This window comes from Pseudochaenichthys georgianus, chromosome 15, assembly GCF_902827115.2.
Source record: "Pseudochaenichthys georgianus chromosome 15, fPseGeo1.2, whole genome shotgun sequence".
Taxonomy (NCBI): Eukaryota; Metazoa; Chordata; class Actinopteri; order Perciformes; family Channichthyidae; genus Pseudochaenichthys; species Pseudochaenichthys georgianus.
In genome coordinates this window covers 36,627,972-36,650,523 of record NC_047517.1, presented here as the reverse complement: position 1 = coordinate 36,650,523, position 22,552 = coordinate 36,627,972, and the positions used below count along the sequence as shown (strand labels likewise).

At 41.3% G+C, this 22,552-nt stretch overlaps 1 protein-coding gene across 2 annotated transcripts in view; it reads right to left on the bottom strand.

Annotated features, from left to right (window-relative positions):
• Positions 1 to 1,582: 1,582 nt before the first annotated feature.
• Positions 1,583 to 22,552, bottom strand: part of LOC117459744 (bone morphogenetic protein receptor type-1A-like) — a 52,045-nt gene continuing 31,075 nt past the window's right edge. The window contains exons 4-13 of one of the 2 annotated variants that reach the window (XM_034100836.1): positions 12,436 to 12,598; positions 11,621 to 11,723; positions 11,224 to 11,323; positions 10,925 to 11,012; positions 10,310 to 10,445; positions 8,013 to 8,205; positions 6,671 to 6,968; positions 5,294 to 5,469; positions 4,691 to 4,821; positions 1,583 to 4,118 (exon numbers count right to left, since the gene is read on the bottom strand). In XM_034100836.1, coding sequence (XP_033956727.1) covers positions 3,993 to 4,118; positions 4,691 to 4,821; positions 5,294 to 5,469; positions 6,671 to 6,968; positions 8,013 to 8,205; positions 10,310 to 10,445; positions 10,925 to 11,012; positions 11,224 to 11,323; positions 11,621 to 11,723; positions 12,436 to 12,598 — 1,514 coding nt within the window. In that variant the 3' untranslated portion in view covers positions 1,583 to 3,992. The remainder of the gene's footprint in view (positions 4,119 to 4,690; positions 4,822 to 5,293; positions 5,470 to 6,670; positions 6,969 to 8,012; positions 8,206 to 10,309; positions 10,446 to 10,924; positions 11,013 to 11,223; positions 11,324 to 11,620; positions 11,724 to 12,435; positions 12,599 to 22,552) is intronic. The other variant, XM_034100837.1, reaches the window with a different exon arrangement.

Below are 22,552 nucleotides of genomic sequence, written 5' to 3'. Positions count from 1 at the left end.
CGTAGATGGAAGTAGGCGGTCCTTGAAATTGATTTTATGTGGGCGTTAAAGGATAAATCCTGATCAAATATAACACCAAGATTCCTTACAGTCTCACTGGAGGCCAAATTAATGCCATCCATAGTTAGTATGTCTTTAGATAATTTGTTTCGTAGATTCTTCGGGCCGAGTACAATAACTTCAGTTTTGGTCGTGTTTAACATCAAAAAGTTTAAGATCATCCACGTTTTTAAGTCCTTAAGGCAGTCTTGAATTTTATTTAGATGATTAATTTCATCAGGCTTGATTGACAAATATAGTTGAGTATCATCCGCATAACATTGAAAGTTTACAGAATGATTCCTTATAATATTGCCTAACGGAAGCATATATAATGTGAACAAAATAGGTCCGAGCACTGAGCCTTGTGGCACTCCATGGCTAACTTTGGTTTGCGTGGAAGATTCATCGTTGACACGTACAAACTGAGCGCGTTCAGATAGATAGGACCTAAACCAGCCTAAAGCAGTTCCCTGTATGCCAACTAAGTGCTCTAGTCTTTGCAATAGGATATCATGGTCGATAGTATCAAATGCAGCACTGAGATCGAGCAAAACAAGAATAGAGACACGTCCCTTGTCTGAGGCTATTAGAATATCATTTGTGACTTTAACCAGAGCTGTCTCTGTGCTATGATGTGTTCTAAAGCCAGACTGAAAATCTTCAAATAAATCATTGTTTTTTATGTAATCACACAACTGTTTTGCGACCGCTTTCTCAAGAATTTTTGAGAGGAACGGAAGATTAGAAATAGGTCTATAGTTGGCTAAAACCTCTGGATCGAGGTTGTGCTTTTTAAGAAGCGGTTTTATCACTGCTACTTTGAATGATTGTGGAACATAGCCTGATAATAAAGACATATTCATAATATTTAATAAAGTGCTAATTAATGGAAAAACTTATTTTAACAGCTTAGTTGGAATTGGGTCTAAGATACACGTTGATGGTTTAGAAGAGAGAATCATTGAATTCAATTGTTCGAGGTTTATGGCTGAAAAGCATTCTAGTTTACTATCTAGTGTAATATTAGAACTTACGTTTCCAGGAAATGTTGATAACACTATACTGGTCAAAGGCAAGAGGTCATTAATTTTGTTTCTAAGAGTAACAATTTTATCGTTAAAAAAGCACATAAAATAATCCAATCAAATAATTTTGTTTAAATGTTTCTATCACAAAATGGCTTCTGAAAAGTGATGATTGTGTCTTATTATTCAATGTTTACCAACTTGTTATCTTCTTTCTCAGCAGAAATGAGCTTCCATGATTAAAAAAACACAGGTTTAATCTATAAAACCAAACAAAAGTGAAGAATACTTTTAATTATATAAAATGTCTTGATATCAGGATTTTAAGCTACATTACAAGTAAAATGTATTTTACTATTGTCGATTTCCTTTCAAGTTAGGTTTTTCTATTACCAAGAACACGTTTTGTTACGTTTCGCACTTCTGGAAATCCATTCTTGGCTCGACTGTTCATCCTTGTTGATGTCCTGGTAGAAAATGAGCCTCAAAGAGTAAAAACAACACAAAAACAGGAATAATGTTGTGTACTAAAATAAGGTTATTTACTTAAAAATCGTTACATTGGACAGACTGTATACAGAGTTTTCATTTCCTTGGTAAACTCATAAGGCACCGAACCAGATGCTGAACAAAACAACACCAAAACAACAAAAACATTACAGCTTTACATATTAGGGATTATTTCTATACGGGGAGTTTCCTTGCATATTTGTTGCAGAGAAAACACTAAAGTTACTGCTCTTAAATATGAACTGTAAGCTTCATTCACACATTCTCTCTCACACACTCTCTCTCTCACACTCTCTCTCTCACACAGGTACACATACGTCGTTCTGCTGCTGAGGAGATTTCTGTGTCTACATCTCAATAAACCCATTTACTTCCATGCTAGCAGTTTCCCCCTGTTTCCAGTCTTTGTGCTAAGCTAGGCTAAACACATTTCCAAATATTCTTAAAGGGGACGCTATTTCCCAAAAAGCAGCCCAATTGAATGACTCTTGATGTATTGCAGAACGATGGAACAAGGAATCTTATTTTTAAATCAGAGTGGGAGGAGCCAACATTAATCTATGCAAATCTGTTTAAATTGGTGGTTGGACAGTAGGATAACGGAAAAACGTCTAACCAGATTTTCATAAAACTTGCTGGAAAGGTGCAGCAGCGTCCGAGGAAGAACCATTACAATTTGGCCCTATACGTTTACCTATGAAATGCACCATTATGTTGATAAAAATGACACAAGTCGCCCTATTTGGCCAGGGGCAGTACACAGCTCAACTGGATGCATGTAATATAGGTCTAGCTGTTATTTAACTTGTCTAGTGTGGAAAATATTTACATTATAACTTCAAATCAAATAGGCATTTAAACAAGTCTTGAATCCAACATAATCTCAATGAACCCTGGTACACGGTCCTTTTGGCTCCACCCACTCAGGTTAAACTCAACCAATCAGGTATCTCGACAGACAGACCGACAGACGAACAGGAAGTGGACAGTTAGACAAGAAGTGGACAAACAGGACGGTAGACGTCTCCTGGAGTCGGCTGGACGTCAACACCACTGCAGCATAGTGTTCTGATATTTTAACTTTAAACCCTCTCACGAGTAGGCATGGCATCTAATGATAACACTTATTTACACATTTTAATTCACATATTATAATAGTACCTTTTTTTTCTTACTTATAATTAACTCTACTTTCTTAAGAGTGGAGATATATTTCAATATGGCAGGAGAACTCAGTCCTGAAGAGAAAATAATAACAAAAAAAATTGGCATTTCTGTTTAAACAGGCAGAGGAGGAGGAAGGCAAGACAGGTCCTTAAAAAAAAAATCTGTTCATTTACGAGCATCGTTTCCCCCTCCGTCGAAATTATCTTTATCGTCTCGTTTTGCTTTCACGGAAAGCGTCAAACCGGCAGAAAGAGGAGGGACTCCATGTTTGTTTCTGAAGGAGGAGGATGAGGAAGGACTCCATGTTTGTTTTTGCGCTGTGTCTCTATTCTGATACCTTAGTTCAATGCCATGTCGTAAACTGTACACACTTTGTATTTTGTGAATTTCGACCCAGTGGCATCGTCTCAAATCCTGGAAGCCACAAAATTGCTGTTGGCTAGTGAAGCGAAAAGATCGAACAGATCTGAGAAATATCTGAAAAGGGTGTTATAATGCATTTGGAAAAACGCCCGAAAAATTCATAGTAAAAATGTTTCCAATGTTTTGAAATGCTTTTTCACATTCATGTTATTTTTCACAACTTATTTCGGACATTGCTGTTCAGCGGAGACCGTCCTTTTCAATCAGTTCACAGCAGCCATGACTTGACGCTTTCTGGTCAAAGTTCCCAAAAAATTAAGTGTTCAGTGGCCGTTTCTCAATGTCAAGTAAAGCTGCTTCAGAGCCACTATTTCAAGCATACTCATTGAGTGTCATTGTTTAAATGCCCAGCATACATGTGCTACCAAGCAAGCCTCCTCGACATTGAGAAACGGCCACAGTGTACCACATGGCATGTACCACATGGCAGTGTACCACATGGCAGTGTACCACATGGCATGTACCACATGGCGTGTACCACATGGCGTGTACCACATGGCGTGTACCACATGGCGTGTACCACATGGCATGTACCACATGGCAGGTACCACATGGGATGTACCACATGGCAGTGTACCACATGGCAGGTACCACATGGCGTGTACCACATGGCGTGTACCACATGGCAGTGTACCACATGGCAGTGTACCACATGGCATGTACCACATGGCAGTGTGATAAGAAAAGTATCCGAAATGACACACGTTGCACGATGGAGGAGGAGACACAGAGTTCAGCCCTGAAATGGGTCCATTATTATTATCTCTCTCCTCCTCCCGATGAAGAGGGAGGCGCTGATATTAAAGAGGACGAGGATGAGGGCGGTCAGATCTTGATGTCCTGCGACTCCACCATCTTTGAGAGCGTCTTCTTCACTCGGAGGATTGTGAGGCGGGAGGCCGGGTTCGGAGCCCAGCACTCGGACATCAGCTTCAGCATCGCCCGCAGACACTAAGGACACACACACACACAAATGTATTATTATCATTAGTTCTTAGGTATTCATTAATTAAATAAATTAGTCTTGGAAGAATATCTGATGTATGTGAAAAAGTATCCGGAACATTTCTAAAAAGTAGGGATGCTCCGATCGCCAATTTTGGGGCCGGAATCAGTATCGGCCGAAACCGATCCGATCGAGTGGGCGGGGCCCGACAGTGAAGAATAAATATTTATAACTACTTTAGCTTGTTCCAGAGGAAGATAAAATAGCTAAGTGTGTTAGGTCTAACTCTTAGTGTGCGTTTTACTAAAAAGTGTATAAATTATGTAAAATAGTCTGTGAAAAATATCCCCAAAAATTCACGAGAAATGTGTAATAAATAACTTATCCTTAAATATGTAAACAAATCTTTATGTGAAAATAAATTGTGAAAAAATTATATCAAATATATCAAATTTACTGGGGAAAAAACAAGATGAATATCCAGAAGATGTGAAAAAAGATGTGAAAACTATTCCAAAAAGTCGTTTGTAAAATGATTTCTAAAATATATTCATGATGTCCAAAAGCAAAGTCTCACCTCGTCACTGTTCCAGCGGTTGGACAGGGTCGGCCGGACTCCTTTCACACACACGACCTCCAGCATGTCTTCATACGACGGGTCGGAGGGAACCATCTCATAGTACGGGGGCTGGTAGTCCTCCACGATACCTGAGAGAGAGAGAGAGAGAGAGATAAAATATGAGATATTTGTACATTATTTTGGTAAAGATATCCTTATTGACCTACAGTAACACTTTCTCTCCAGCAGATGGAGCCACTTAATTACATTTAAGCATGAGAGACTTCTTTTCAGTGCTGATTTGATAAGATAAGATGTTTGTTGAGAACAATGCTTTTCTTTATCATATGAAAAACCTTTAAATGTTACATTTACTATAATTTACGATGAAGAAAAACAGCAAACGTATGGCCATTTAGCTTTAACAAACGATAACAATAAATTGCAATACATCAGTTTGTGTGTGTGTGAGTGTGTCTTTCTGTCTGTTTGTCTGTGTGTGTGTGTATCTGGGTGTGTGTGTTTGGGTGTGTGTGTTTGGGTGCGTGTGTCTGTACATCTGTGTGTGTCTGTCTGTGTGTGTGTGTGTGTGTGTGTGTGTGTGTGTGTGTGTGTGTGTACCTCCGGTGTTGCAGCGCCGGGCCATCTCCCAGATGATGAGGCCGTAGCTGTACATGTCGGCCATGATGTACGCCTGGAAGTGGTTCTTGTTGAGCGTCTCATCCAGAACCTCCGGCGCCATGTAGCGCCGCGTGCCGACCCGCGTGCTGAGCGGCACGTCCACCTCATTAGTGTCGCTATGGCAACGATAACGAAAGAGAGACAGAGCAGTCAGTCACATGCTAAGGTAACACTGTACTTCACATATATACAACAAATTCACTTTTAAACAATATTATATATACACACAATAAAGCAGATACACGTTTGGTTTACACCATATGGACGATGCTGGGCTGTTTAACCCGGACCACTGTACGTATTGGTTTTATTTCATATTGTTTTATTTGATGTTATTCTATTCTAAAATGGAGCAACTTTCACAAAACCCCAACTTTGCCCTCGGATAAACTGAATATTCTGATTTGACGTTTAGGAGAAATATACAACGACAAATTGGAGGGATAGGAAGTAAAAAGGGAATAAATGTTTGCACCGGGAATAATTTGTGAGAAAATCTCTCCCTCTCTCCCGACAGCCGGTCAGTATCGTCTCATGCAACGAGTGTACAGAGTAACGAGTGACCCGGCAGTGTATGACTAGTGTGTTAATAAATAATAATAATTCCTTATATTTATTATAGCGCTTTTCCAGATGCTCAAAGCGCTTTACATATACACATTACACATATTTTGTATACATGCAATGGTCACTGTGGACAATACCCACAGGAGCAAGTTCAGGTGAAGTGTCTTGCCCAAGGACACACCGGCTTTACAGACGCAGCAGCGGCGGGTTTCACCCCTTGATCTGATGATCATTGCACAGCGCACTGCGCCACACCGTCCATCTTCACGCCTCGAGGTCATCGAGGCGCTTTTACAAGTATACATTAGTATTATACATGTACTGTGGACAATACCCACAGGAGCAACTCCGGGTGAAGTGTCTTGCCCAAGGACACAACGGCCTGACGCAGTGGCGGCAGGAGCGGGTTTCGAACTGAAGTTCCCCAGCTCCCCCCTTGATCTGATGATCGGATGCACAGACCACTGCGCCACCCGTCCCCGTGTTCCAGAGGTAGATCAAATAGCTAAGTGTGTGTGTGTTGCTCCGCTCTCCGGTCCGTCACAGCAGGCGGAGCTGCAGGATTTCTGCGTCACACACGTTGAATACCGCTATTTTATTGTCATTTTCGGACACCTTAAAAAACTGCCAGACTGGTGAAGCCATTTCGGCGAGCTCGGTTTGCCGCGCACAGAGAAAAGTGTCATGTATTTTACGTCATGTGATTACAGTTTTCACAAATGTAAAAACAAAGTGCAACAGTTCCCGTACCTGTTGAACTTGACGGCGAGGCCGAGGTCAGCGATGCAGCAGGCTCCGTTCTTCTTGATCAGGATGTTCTTGCTCTTCAGGTCTCGGTGAGCGATGGCGGGCTTCCCCTGCGTGCCGTAGATCTCCGTGTGCAGGTGGCAGAGGCCGCAGGCGGCAGAGTACGCCAGGCGGAGCAGCGTCTGCGTGTCCAACGTGCTGTGCTTCAGGAAGTCGTACAGAGAGCCGTTCTCGTGGTAGTCCGTGATGAGGAAGAGCTGCGTGAAGGCGCCCGTGCCTTTAATGTCGGCGGCGATGAAGCCTGCAAGACGGAGAGAAGGGTTTGAGGGTTAAAAACACATGACATGAAGAAACGTGAAAATTAACTGTTTATACAAGACGAATTATTATATATTAAACATCCCCCATTATACTGTTTTTCATCAATATATTACAGGTCTCAGATATATACAGGACCTGTCTCTGATTGGCTGAAACACCAAACAGATCATTGCAGCATTACCCATAATTCCCTCTGTTTCAGCCCTGTTTCCAAAGTGTTTCACTCTGTCACTTCAGATGAAAATAAGGAGCCCCTCCCCACGCCCCTCTGAGAGAGATTTGGTTACAAAGAACTCAATGGTGCTCTAGGAGGAGATTCAGGTGATAAGGTGGGGGGGGGGGGGGGGTTTACCTTGGTTGCTGATTGGCTAATGGTTACCCAAGACAACACATCGTTATGACATCATAAAGTAGCCAAAATCTGATCAGCTCATTTTCAGACAGGTTTTTATATAAATGGATCAAAAAGAGAGAGAATCTTTGTTCCTGAAACTTTCAGAGTCTCTTTCCACAGAGGACACACATGTTGATGTAGAAGAGACATGAAGAAGAGGGGACACATGCTGATGTAGAAGAGACATGAAGAAGAGGGGACACATGTTTATGTAGAAGAGACATGAAGAAGAGGGGCCACATGTTGATGTAGAAGAGACATGGAGAAGAGGGGACACATGTTGATGTAGAAGAGACACGAAGAAGAGGGGACACATGTTGATGTAGAAGAGACATGAAGAAGAGGGGACACATGTTGATGTAGAAGAGACATGAAGAAGAGGGGACACATGTTGATGTAGAAGAGACATGGAGAAGAGGGGACACATGTTGATGTAGAAGAGACATGACGAAGAGGGGACACATGTTGATGTAGAAGAGACATGGAGAAGAGGGGACACATGTTGATGTAGAGGAGACATGAAGAAGTGGATTTTGCATAATAGGTGACCTTTAAATAACTTAAATGATACTCTTTTCTACTTTGTATAGCCTCAAAAGACCCCGTGTGTGTGTGTGTGTGTGTGTGTACCGAGGATGTTTTCGTGTCTCATGAGCACCGTCTGGTAGATCTCCGTCTCCCTGAACCAGCTGGCCTCCTCCCGGGTGAAGAACACTTTCACGGCCACTTTCTCTCCCCTCCAGCGGCCGAGCCACACCTCTCCGTACCGCCCTTTCCCGATCTGACGCACCATCTGGATCTGCTTCGCTATCGTCCGCTGCACCTATTATTAATATTCAAAAGATTTATAGTCATATGCACAAAGCTACAGTGTAGAAATGGCAATGAAATTCTTCTGACCTGAGCTCCTCCAACAATGAAACGTATATAATAAAATGCAAAATAAAAAGTAGTGCAACAAGTCTATATACATGTCAATAGAATATGTACAAGAACAGAATATGAAAATAAATAATGTAAGAGGATAATAGACATTGTACTGTGTGTGTGTGTGTGTGTGTGTGTGTGTGTGTGTGTGTGTGTGTGTCTGTCTGTCTGTCTGTCTGTGTGAGAGTGTGTGTCAGCCAGGCTTGGATTTTCGTCATTTTAGGGGCAAGGCCATTTGGCCTTTGGTGTCACACATTTTTTCAGGGCGCAAAGGCCATTGAGGGAAACATTTGGATTTGGAGCTTACGAATAAATAACTTCACTTTCTGAGATGAAAAACACACGAATGACATGGAAAACAAATCACTTTTTTAATATCAATAATGTCAAACATTATATCATCCTATAGGCCTATGCCTCCTGAGTATTACCGTATATAAAATGAAATACTCTACTTTGAATAATTAGTGTTTGGTATTTTTTCCATCTTCTTCTCCCATTCACAAATCAGGAATCAAGTCAAAAAAAAATCAAAAATTCTATTAAAGGTGGGGTAGGTAAGTTTGAGAAACCGGCTCGAGATACACTTTTTGTTATATTCCATGGAATGCTCTTAACATCCCGATAGCAATGAATATCTGAAGTGCTGTGACAAAAAATCCATTAAAAAATGTCCTCTGTAGAAGCCGTAATACTGTAAAAAGTACAACCAACCGATTGGATGGCCTACCTGCCTGTCAGCCTTCCATCGGGGCACAAACTTATCTCGTGCCCTCATTGGTTATGTGCGCGTTCGTGTGTGTTGGAGGAGGGGCTCTGTGAGGAAGTGGCAGATTTTCTCCGGTTGTGTATTTTCAAATTCTAGCGATCTCGAGCCGGTTTCTCAAACTTACCTACCCCACCTTTAATATGTAACAAATATATTCAATTTCAGAGCAGAAGAAACAGCCTTCGAGGGTCAAACTCTGCACATACATCATTCAGCAGTGTACTTTGAAATACAAAAGTGTGTGTGTGTGTGTGTGTGTGTGAGAGTCTCTTTAATCAACTCCTCACAGCTCCTCATATCTGTTCAGAAACTAGACAAAAGTTAAACATGTAAAACCACAGACTGTCTGTGTCATGGCGAATACAGTCGCTGGTTTAATGCTGTCTTTAGGCCGTTGTTGTGAGTGTGGACCATGGTGTGGACGGAGCAGATACAGGTTAGTTTAGCCTGATCTGATCGAATGGAGATCGCTCCATTCAGAGAACACGCATTTTAAAAGTGTTTCGCCTGCCGTTTTGTCTGCACACATGGTTTTTACTAACCGTTATTTAGTTACTTCGGCATCATTTTGAAAGGTGTATTACAATTAAATCACGGTAAAATAGGTTAATTTAGTCGTAGTTGGTTTCCACCACAGTATTTACATGGATATAAGCCCCGCCCCCTCTCCAGCGCGTCCTGTTTGAGTGACAGGAGTAAACACAGCTGACAGCCGCGGTGAAACTCCAGCGGTTTTAGAGCGATGAGAATATTCGCATCGCGTCCGTTGTGAACGCAGCATAATGTAGTTCAGAAGCCACTGTTCCGACGCTTTTAAAGCAACTTCGAGATTTTAACAGTATCAGGGACACGCAAGCCATGGCGGCCGTAGGGCGTACAATTATTTTCGGGGCTTCACGGTCAGACCGAGGGTCCATGACGGTATGGCCGTCGGTGAAAATCCTACCCTGGTTTCAGCGTGTGTTTCTTTGTGTGTGTGTGTGTGTGTCAGGGTGTCAGTGTGTGTGTCAGTCGGTACGTACGTCTGTGTGTGCGTGTCAGCGTGTGTGTATGTGCGTGTGTATGTGCATGTGTCTGTACGTCAGTGTCTGTGTGTGTCATCGTGTGTTTCTGTGAAGAAGTTTTTCTGCTGTACCACAGTAGTCTTTTAGATGTATTACATGTATAATATATGTAAGAATATGAGTGAATATTTATAGAAGCGTGTGTTGGTGCAGAGCTGCCTCCCTACCAGCAGGGGGAGCCCCGAGCCACTGCCCGAGCTCTGTGATTGGTGAATGAGGTCTTTGAGCGACTCTCCGACCGGGATGAAGACTTCCTGCTCCAGATCTTTGTGGTACCGCTGACGCTCACTCTGCCACTTGTACCTGGAACACAGAAACACATCTCTAAATACACATTTCCACCTTACTTGGATCATTAGGGAGATATGTTGAGCTTCAAGTCATGACAAGCAAACAGTGGGTTCTTTTCTGTATGGAGTTTAGTTGATCAAGGGTGCAGATATATCGTTAAGTCTTTATGGAGATATGTTGAACGTTTAAAGTCATTCTTTCTCAGGACTGTCGAGCAAACCGTGAGTAAAACCGTTGTTTTCTGGATGGTTTTTAGTAGATCAAGGGTAGGCTAAGCTCCCGTTGTAGCTGCTTCATCCACATTTAACAGAACATCATCAAGTTATAAATACCGCAGCAACTTTATGTTAGTACCATAGACACAAATACATTTATACACACACATTTCCCCCCATACTCTAGGGCAGGTAAGAGTTACTGCTTTGTGTTTGCATGGACTTTAAATGTGAAAATGCCACATATTTCTGAGCGATTTGGGGGTGTGGTCCTACCGGTAGTAACAGACGACGGTGACACAGATGAGCGTGCAGCAGCAGACCGTCATGGAGATCAGGAACGCCAGCCAGTGGGGGCTGCCTTCTGGAAAACAATGGCACAGTGGAGGTTAAATCTACATGATGAGACACCCGAGCACGAACACCTGGCACCATCGCGACAGTGTAGTTGTGACAATGAAACTCTTGGGTCACAGGCACGTCCAACAGTGCAACACAATAAAACAGATCAAATACATTTTTATTTTAAAAAGGAGGGGGGAGAGAGAGAGAGAGAGAGAGAGAGAGAGTGTTACCTGCGGGAGGCTGAGGGGGGAGTGTGGGCTGCAGGTCTCTGTTGCAGAGGTCCGTGTTGCAGCACTCGATCGTCCTCCGGGTCTGAGCGTTCGGAGAGTCCTGAGAATAAAGAGAAATCTATTTGGTTCTGCTTCACTACTTTTAGACTTATGGAGTGAAAGCATTAACTTGTCAGCAGTTAAGCAGTTCTTACATTTTCACTGTATTTGCTTGTATATTTTATTATTATGTTGAACACATGTTTTATTTGTGATATTTTGTCAAAGCATTTCATTTTTTCAATAATTGCTTATATTTTCCCATGTTTTGGTTTCTCTTCCTGTGTTTATACAGATATTAATCCTGTTTGTTTTGCCTGTTTGTGTGTGTGGTGTGTGTCTGTGTGTGTGTGTGTACCTTGCACTGGAAGTGTGAGCCCTCATACTTCATGCAGCCCGAGGTGAGGATCGCCTCTCCGTGTTCGTCCTCTTCGATGATAGCAAAACACTGACCATTGGTCCTGAGAAGACACGCAACAAAAATCACTTAATTTAGGTTTCAACCCCTCCTCAAACCTCACCTATCGGTCTGATAGAAAAGTCTGTCTGTATATATATCGCCTATCAGTCAGACATATACTAAATATTTCTAACACCACGTGTACTCGTTTTATTTCTCTGCCATTGTATTTTATATTTTAAATTGCATTTGGCTTTTCATGCAATAATGCAAAGCACTTCGAGCTGCATTTTATATAATCAGGGTATAAGCAGGAAGTCGAATGTAAGACCTTTTAAGACCTTTTCCATACACTATAAGACCTCATCGCCACTTGGAGTTCTAACCGGTTACCTTGGCGACACACTTTACCTCACATTGACTATATTCAGTATTGATTGTCCTTCCTCCTTATCTTCCAACCATTTGGACGCAAACTTGCATTTCCCCATAACGATGTTGCTTAACAACCGGCGTAAACGGACCTTCGTGCTATCGAGCAGTGAGCGTGCGATGTTGATTCAGGCAGACTGTAGAACACAACCTCTTTGGACACTTTGTATACTTATTGAAAACAAGCTACAAAATGTAATACCTTGGAAAATGCCGTTTAATAGCCTAATTTTCGCTAAATTGATTCATCAACTTTAAAAAAAATGTAAGACCCCACGGACCCCCTGATAATGCATTTTATATAGTAAGTCTGTCTGTCTCCCTGTTGAGTCTGTACTCACTGGCAGGTGTTGTTGGTGGCGTCCTCAGGACAGTGTCCCGAGCAGTAGCAGCTGAGGAACCGCGCGGCGTCCTCCGGAGTGATGGTGGAGTCCTCTCCGGGCCGCCGGGCTTCATGTTTTACCCCCGTGCCCTGCAGCACGTGGTCCGGGTTCTGACCTGCGGCTGCAAAGAGAACAATTTATTATTAATAATAATAATAATAATAATTCATTCTATTTAGATGCGCCTTTCAAAGCACACAAGTACACCTTACAATTAATTAAATGAGGTTTAAGACAATACAAAAGGACCTTAACAGGGGACATGTAGGGAAACCGGGGACATGCAGGGAAACAGGGGACATGCAGGGAAACCGGGGACATGCAGGGAAACCGGGGACATGCAGGGAAACCGGGGACATGCAGGGAAACCGGGGACATGCAGGGAAACCGGGGACATGCAGGGAAACAGGGGACATGCAGGGAAACCGGGGACATGCAGGGAAACAGGGGACATGCAGGGAAACAGGGGACATGTAGGGAAACAGGGGACATGTAGGGAAACATGGGACATGTAGGCAAACGGGGGACATGTAGCACTACAGTGAGTTGGCTTCTTTTAAGACCAAAGTTTTGCTAGATTTACTTCTGTCTATGTTAAATGTTTCCTAAAGACTTCTTCATGCAGTCCTACTTTCATGTTGTTTATCTCCAGTCCTCCTTAACTCCCTCACCGCCTGCTTTCCTTCCCCTCTTTCTTTTGCTCCACGTCTCTCCTCTCTTTTAAAGCTCACAGTAAAAACACTCGCTGTGCAGACGTGCAGGTGGTCATGTCTGGACTTGTTCTCCCTGCACAGCTACACTTTAAGCTGCCTGCCTGTCTGTCCGTCCTTCTGTCTCTCTATCTCTCTATCTGTCTGCGACTCATGTTTAACGGAGGGACAGAGGAAAAGAAAACCAAGTAGAAGAAACATTTCCTCGCAGCGACACTTAAATAATCTGCCAAATCTGGAAATGGCATCATCCCAGTCCAAAAAAACAACAACCTCACACACAGTTTCTCTAAGTCCCGCCTCCCTGTCAGGCTTACGGCTGTTCTGATTGGCCTACAGAATAAAGGTATTGAAAGGAGAAGCAGAATAATCTATAATGAAAATAGCAAGTTGCATTCCTAAACAGAAAATAGTGTTTTTTATTATTTTAACTTATTCAGGTTATATTATTATCTCTACCATTTTGACTACTTGTATTTCTCTATCTTTTTTAGTGGATCTTTTATACTTTCCTATCATTTATATTGCCTATTAGTCAGACACATACTAATGATTTGTTATACCATGTGTACTCTTTATTTCTCTGCCATTTTAATTTTTTTTTTTATTTTAAATTGCATTTGGCTTGTCATGCCATAATATAAAGCACTTTGAGCTGCATTTTATATAATAATGATAATGATAATAGTTTGTCTAGTTGCTTTAAGAACAAAATTAAAATTAAATAAACTAAAGAAAGTTTACAGTAATTTTTTTAAATATTTTTTCTAATTCTATGACAATTTATTTTGAAACTTCATTTTATGTTTTACTGCCATACTGTAAAAAGCACTTTAAAGGTGACCTCTCATGCAAAATGCTCCTTTTGATGTCTGTTATACATAAAGATGTAATATGTAATATGTGTCCCCGGTGCGTCGGGGAACTCACGCAGCGTCAGAAAATAAAACCCTCTCTTTTCCTCCGTACCCAAATCTCTAAAAACGGGGAACAACGGAGCTGATCCAGATTTGCGTCCGATATGACGTAATGTCTGGGGATGCACGATATTGTTTTTTTGAAAAACCGATACCGATACTTCCTGCTTCTCAAGACCGATACCCGATAATAATATATATATTAAATGTACCTGTAGTTTTTGAACACCTGGTGGTAAAAAAAAAGACTAGTAGTGAGCAAATGACATGAGCATTACTACTCTGAACAAAACTAACCCTGGGGTCGTCTCTGGCAAACTTCTTGCCTTTTTCAAAAGCCTCGTGGATAGGTAAAAGCCCCGGTGCCTTTGCAGCTGGCTTTGGATTCGCCGCTAGTTTAGCAGCGCAGGCGTCTTCGTACGCTTTTAACACACCATCGTAGCCATGGCGATGTTTCAGGCGACTAATCAGGTTGGAAGTATTATAGCTCGTTGCCTTCTTCCCTCCTCGTGGAACTTCTGCTTTGCATCTGTTAATACAAATAGCAAGCGAACTATCTAACTCTGAAACTTTGAAATAGTTCCATACTACCGACGACATGTTTGTTTACTGTCCTGGCTTCACGGCCGCTCACCATTTACGTCACAGCCAGGCACGAGTTAGGGAGCGCTGGATTTGTGGAAAACTCCCCTCTTCCTAAACCACTAACACCACAGTACTGGCAAAACGGGAGGAGCCGAGTGAAAAACAAGCGCCCCTCATCCCAATCCACCCACACCGCGGGATTTCTTTCTTTCTTTTTTTACCCAAAAAAATATATTTTATATTATCGGGGCTATTAATACTGTTATCGGGTTTATCGGGATGACGTCATAATTCCTAATATCGGACCGATAATTATCGGGCACCACTAGTAATATCTGAAATGTGGACCCACGGCCCAATCAGAAACGTTGCTATCAGAAACAATGCCCGACTGTTTTGTACGTAATATGGTCGGTGTTTACATTAGCATCGCTAACACTCAGAGCTAACCTGTACTGGAGAGCATGTGTGTGAAGAAGCAGGAAGTAGAAAGGAACTCACCTTGTGGTGTAACCGGCAAGAGAGAAAGCCTTTGAGCTCCAGACTGTTTCAGAGAGAGTCCTTGATAATCCATGATATGGCGTTTCATCACGGCAGCATTTAGTTTAGACGGTAGCTGCCGGGTCCCGCATGAGCTCAGACCCCTCCTTTTTAATTTGTTATCATTCTTCTTCTTTTTTTTTGTAAAGCTTTATTCCCCAAATCAGCAATTTTGAAACACGAAGTGAAATAGAGGGATATGAGGCATGGCTCGAATGGGTGATCTGTTTGGTATTTTGAGCAAAACGTGTTTTTTAAGTTTTTTATATATCCTATGGTATTGCCTAAAAATAGCATGATAGGTGCACTTTAAGTTGAGCTTTATGTTTAAAAAGGAGCTTTAAAATACTATTATTAGATAAACCAAAGAAAACTTGCAGTATACATGTTTTTATTGTTAAATATAAAACATGGTTGTGCTGAGGCTGGAAATGGCTGCTTGTGTTTCTGTCTCCATCAACATGTGTGCTTAATTGTGCCGACAGTCAGAGTGGAGACTGAGGTCTGGCAGGGAGCATGCTGGGTAATCACACTCTTAAAGGCACAACATCTAGAGAAATGTAAATCTTGTTTCATTTGAAATATCTGAATCACAACGTGGACGCTGAGTTTGTGTGGTCTGCAAACTCTCAGTTATCTGCTCTCTTGCAGAGAAACTTTATGACTTGGTTTGTAGTCAACGATGACTCACTGTCTGCAAATATGCAACTTATCAAGATAATAAAACTGGTGGTGAAGACAAAATCAATACAGCTGAGAGAATCGATTAAAGGGAAGTAATAACAGGCAGCTATTTTGGTTGTTGTGGCTTTTAAAAAACAGCTTTTCTTTGCCATACGTTTATTTTTGTAAAGTAAATATCTTTAGGTGGACTTTACAATTAATAGGGGGGGGGGGGGAACAAAGTCAATTATTCACATTAACCCTTAGTTACAATTAATAACCACCTAAAAATTGCGAAAAAATATGATTTTCTATTTTTACTTTAGTTTTAATGTACATATACTGTTTTTTTTTAATACTTTTCTTTATTTATCTTTACTTATTTATTTCCTCATAATGCTGCAGCAACTACATTTCCCACTAAGGATTGGTTACGGTTTATGTTATCTTAAAGGTCTCCTATCATGCTATTTTTAGGCAATAGCATAGGTCTATAGATATATAAAAAACATGTCTATGAAGTGTTTTGCTCAAAATACAAAACAGATCACCCATTCTAGCTATCTCTCTATTTCACTTCCTGTTTCTAAAGTGCTGATTTGGCGTATAAAGCTTTAAAAAATTGATAAAATAAAGAGGAGGGGTCTGAGCTCATGCGGGACCCGGCAGCTACTGTCTAAACTAAATGCTGCCGTGATGAAACGCCATATCATGGATTATCATGGATTATCTCTGAAACAGTCTGGAGCTCAAAGGCTTTCTCTCTTGCCGGTTACACCACAAGGTGAGTTCCTTTCTACTTCCTGCTTCTTCACACACATGCTCTCCAGTACAGGTTAGCTCTGAGTGTTAGGGATGCTAATGCAAACACCGACCATATTACGTCCAAAGCAGTCGGGCATCGTTTCTGATAGCACATTTCCGATATTACGTCATATCGGACGCAAATCTGGATCAGCTCCGTTGTAGCCCCGTTTTTAGAGATTTGGGTACGGAGGAAAAGAGAGAGGGTTTTATTTTCTGACGCTGCGTGAGTTCCCCGACGCACCGGGGACACATGTTGATGTATAAAAAACATCAAAAAGTGCATTTTGCATGATAGGTCCCCTTAATACTTTTTAAACTACGTATCTTTGCCTTTTAGATGATGGCCAGTTTATACACTTTTTGGACGCTTAATACAATAAGAAACTATTAATTCACACAATTAATATTCATTTTAAATCAACTGAAGACATCACTTGTTCACACATTTCTCGAGTCGATATTTCCATGTTTTAGTTTTTGAATTTAAGTGATCCGTCTTCATTTGAATTGTTTGATTTATTGGACTTATTTTGTATTCTTCCTACTGTTTTTTAAAGCCATAATGTAAAGCACTTTGAGCTTCACTGTATGAATTAAAAGGTGTTATAATTATACAAAACATTAAATATGAGAACATACGATATAAACTGGGCTGTTAATATAACGGCTTTGACACAGGATAAGGTCATCAAGTAAAATATAAGAAAGACCGTATTGAAGGCAAGCATGTGGGTTCTGGGGAGCGCTTGTTTTAGCTCCTGCTTTGTCCCAGTTTCTTAAAGTAGACGCTCAGTTTTGGATCTGTTTGGTCTGCAGACAGCTCTGAAAGCGACGCAACTTCTGGTCCAGGCTCTCGTCATCTCACGCCTAGACTACTGCAACTCCCTCCTGGCTGGTCTACCTGCATGTGCCATCCGACCTCTGCAGCTCATCCAGAATGCAGCGGCTCGTCTGGTCTTCAACCTTCCTAAATGTTCCCACACCACGCCGCTCCTCCGCTCACTCCACTGGCTTCCGGTAACTGCTAGAATCCACTTCAAGACACTTGCGTACCATGCTGCGAATGGATCTGGCCCTTCCTACATCCAGGACATGGTTAAACCGTACACCCCAGCGCGTGCACTCCGCTCTGCATCAACCAAACGGCTCGCTGCACCCGCACTGCGAGGGGGACCCAAGTTCCCATCAGCAAAAACACGTGGGTTTGCTATCCTGGCTCCAAGATGGTGGAATGAGCTCCCATTGACATCAGGACAGCAGAAACACACCTTCCGGCGCAGACTGAAAACTCATCTCTTTCGACTCCACTTCGAGCGATAAAATTACTAACAAAGAACTGGCTTATCTAAAGCCAGTTGAGTAGCAACTTAAATGTTTTGGCTCCATGAAACCTGATGTACTTATAAGATTCTGTTTTCTTCAAGTTTGTATCTTCTTGGTCGAATGCACTTATTGTGTCAGCTCAATGCAATGTAATGTAATGATCTCACGCAGAGAAACTTTACGACCGTCTGCAAATATGCTAAGAAATAACGATGGTAGGATTAAACCCAATGGAAAACCACAACGTTATGAATGGATATTTAACATGCGAATGCAAGACAAACAGCACTTGGGGTTAATGTGTACTAAAAAAAACTGTGGTGGAATCATGAAATAGTTGAAATTGCATAAGAAAAATGACCTCACATGGCAACAAATATTACTAAAGACTCTTAATATGCTGCTATTCTCTTTTTTATAATGTTATAAACTAAAAAACCTGATGACATTTTCCTTTAAAAAGGTAACAGATGGTGAGTAATTGATTTTTAAAGACTCACTTTTGAGGTAGTATTCCTACAAAATGTGTTTTGTAGTATTCCTACAAAATGTGTCCTACTCAAAGGGTTTCAAAGAGTGAATATGACTCCAGAGGGACTGACGGATATTTCCGCAGAACAATGGCTGTTTGGAGCATTTAGCGCCGCTGACAGCTCGTTCAGCGCCATACAGGAAGTGGTTAATGTGCCGAGAGGAAGTGAGAGCGGCAACAATCAGTCCAACAGCTTCCTGCAGGAGGAGGTGGAGGGCAAAGATACAGCTGCTGGGGCAGGGAAACCCTCTTTAATGGTATTGATGGTCCATGTTTAAAGATTTTAGATTTTATAATTCCTCATTGATTTAATTGATTCAAGGCTTCTTTTTTGTGTGCATAGCTGCAGTGTAGTTATGAACAATGAAATGCTTAGGTCACAGGCTCCTCCAACAGGGCAACAACAATAACACGGATAATAATTGATGTCTTTAATTGTAAATAATAATAAAAGACCAATTGATTATAAATGTAAGGGCTTTTCAGGGGGGAGGGATGAAGTCAACAGACGGAGGTGACAAGTGGAAAAAAGTTTAAGATGAAAGAAAGTCTCCACTTTTCCTTTCAAGATTAGTGCGTCTGTCTGTCTGTGTGTGTGTGTGGGAGTGTGTGTGTGGACGAGTTAGTCAATCACAGTCAGTACCGCCCTGCGCTTATCAGCCTGCTCTCTGTGTGTGTTTGTAGGTCATAAGGAGACATTTCTCATGTTCACAGCTGCACTTTGTGACTAATAAACACATGCACACTAAGCTGTACAAATCCTTGATAAAAGGGAGATTTATTCCCTGTCTACGTCTTTTTCTTTGCAGTAAAATGGCATTTTCACACCCACAAAATGGAGCCTGACAACCTGCTAACATGCAAAATGTTCAGTCCTTACTCGCTTGATTCTAACAAGATTTTCTTTTTAACACGAAATGAAGAAAGCCATTATCTTTCTCGTTTAAATCATCAATTTTTACTTTTCAATTTAGGTGATCATTTGCAAATCATAAAGACAGTTTGCTTACGGAGTGTCCACACTACAGATTCAAAAAAAGCTTGGAGCTGGGCGTGTCTGTAGCTTGGGGATTTTATTCAAGCAACGCGACCAACAACCAATCACATGAATCTCCCGCCCCCGACATACAAAGCAAAAAACCTCGGGGATTTTATGCGAGCAATATATATATATAAACTCCCCAAACAGGCGAAAACCTACCAGTTTCACCCACTGTCTCTGCCCCCTCCCTCCATGCCTGGTTCCTCCGGTTTGTATCCCGGTAGGTGAAGAGGGTCTGGTCATACAAAACCGGGTGATTTGCTACGGCGATAATTAGTTTCTCCTCCATCTTTTTTTTAAATATAGAAATGAACGGCGGGATATCTCTCCCAGCTTAGACGCGGTTTGATTGGCTACGGCTTGAGCTGTCAGATTTTCCGAAACGGTATTTGATTGGCTGGCGCTGGCTACTCCGGCGGAGACGCCTCGCTCTGCTACCCACAATTCAGTTCGGCGAAAAAGCGAGGCAACGTGACGTCACCCCATTCAAAGTGAATGGGCAGATTGGAGCTGTCGACGCTGTAGTGTGGACGGGCCGTTGCTGTGTTGCTGGAAATGTTATTTCTTCAATAATGTTTTCACCGAATCATTGTTTCATCTGTAACCGTGTGAAACTTGTAGCAAGTCAACAGAAAAAGATGTTAATAATGATATAAAACCAAGATAAAAAGCATCTCATCCCCAATAAATAAGATGAATGATTTAGAAATTAAGGAATGATCCGATCAAGATAGTTTCTCTACTTATTATGTGCAAGTGTGATCCTTTTATAGATTGTACTACATTTCTTACAATGGACTTCAAGAACATGATGATGACAAGATAACTAAAGATGCCAAATAAATATCAATAATTTCATTAAAATATTAAATTGCATTATAGTTAATTTGTTATCGTGCTCAGTTGCACTGTCGTAAAAAACAACAATTAAAGTCACGTTTAACTTCTCCTTAGCATTCAGAAACAAGTAGATTGTTGCTTTTATTTGCTTTCAGTGGTCTATCGTTTTTATTATATGGCTGTTATTTATTTTTTAATTATTACGTTTATTCTGGTTTGTTTTGTGTTTGTATTTTTAATGTATTTATATTATGTTGTGTGAGCTTATCTCTCTGTACAGCACTTTGGTCTGAAGGTTTTAACGTGCTATATAAATAAAGTTGGATTGGATATAAGAAGGTTAAAAACTTCCCAAACTCTGATAATCTTTGTGAAAAGGTCTAAAAGTTATTTCAGAAATGTAGGCCCTAGCCACACGGAAACGAAAACAAACCGAATCCGATATCAAAAAAGCCTTCCATCCACACGCAATAGGCACCAGAAACGTGTCCGCCCACACGAGACCGCTCGACCCGCTGGAGATGCTGAAGTACATAAGCCGGGCCTGTGAGTGGCTGTACTTCCGCCACATAATACACCAAAAGCAGCGAAGAAGACTTCCCGAGCATGGTTGCCCTTCTGTTTATTCTCCGCGGTGGATTTAGCAGCAGAGGTGGGGCGAGGCAGGGCTCTGGCTCTTTTTCTCCACCCCCGAGGCAAGCGTGTGCTCCTGCTGTAAATCTCTCCGCCAGCAGATGAGAAACACCCACCTCTCCAAAGGAACCCTGTGGCAGTTTCGGCTAGAATTTCTTTCCGCCGGTCAACATGTCCGTTAAAGTTTAAATCTTCTGGACAAAATTATAAAAGTGCCGGTCAGAGGTTTTCTTTGTTATTTATTGAGCTTTAAAACAAATGAATAACTACTATATAATAATATAAGAATAATACACGGAGTCTCTCTTTTCCTCCCCCTCTGACAGCCAGTCAGTATTTTCGCTATCAGGAAATGATCGTATTGGCCGTAACCACGAAGCCGTTTGCCCCCCCCCAGAGCGTTGCGCCCGCAGATCTACCCACCTTGGGACCCGTTATCCGCGTTTCCCCTGTCGGCCGCGTGTGGCCGAACCGTCTATAAGACAGAGAACTGTAGCGGATACGACCCGTTTCGTCACCCTGTGGCTACGGCCTAAATCGAGCAGTGGAAACATTTCTGACTGTATTTGTCCTCCGTTTTGTTTCCACAGGTTCATGTAAAGTCTCTCTTTTATCGGCCAATAGACGCGTAATCAGAGCTTTAACAAAAGGGCTGTGATACAGATCTGTGTGCACAGGGAGGAGGGCGTGATTACAGAGGAGGAACATAATTACTTTTCATGTTAAAGTGCTGCTTATCTCACTGAAAACAAGCTGCAGGGTTAATGAGTTACTCAGCGGATTACAAACAAGCGTTTATGATACAGGTTCTGCAGGAAAATCTTCACAAGGGAACAACACTTTAGGATTTATTTTAAAGAGCAAATTACGTTTAATGTCCCGACAACCTCTGTAGTACGATTTAACATCTTCTTAGCAACAGTCCTTTTTAAAAAGAGCTAAACGACTCCCAAGTGAGGTCGTTTTCTGATGTTTTTATACAATGTAAAAAAAAGAAAAATCACTGAAGCTTCTTGAACCAAGTTTTGATGAAAATGGTTTCTTGGCAAACTTCTTGTGACTTTGTAATGTTTAAAATAATTTAAATGTCATATTTAATAGTTTAAAGTTACTTTAAATTACTTTTTAGCTGTTTAAATTCACTTCTATGTAACTTTTTTATATGACTTTAATGTTTTTTATAATTCAGTGAGATCAAAATATTAGATCAAATTAAATAAATTATAAAATTAGGAATTCATTTATTGATATTTAACCAAAGTGTACACTTACACCAGTCAAAACACTTCACATAATTAAGCACAACTTAATCTCTAATGTTAAAAATGTCCTGAAAAAACATTAAGTCGAATAATATTTGCGTTTATTAGAAATCGGCTTGACTCAATATGTAAATAATAAAAAATGAATGATTATTTTTTTGGTACACACACACACACACACACACACACACACACACACACACACACACACACACACACAC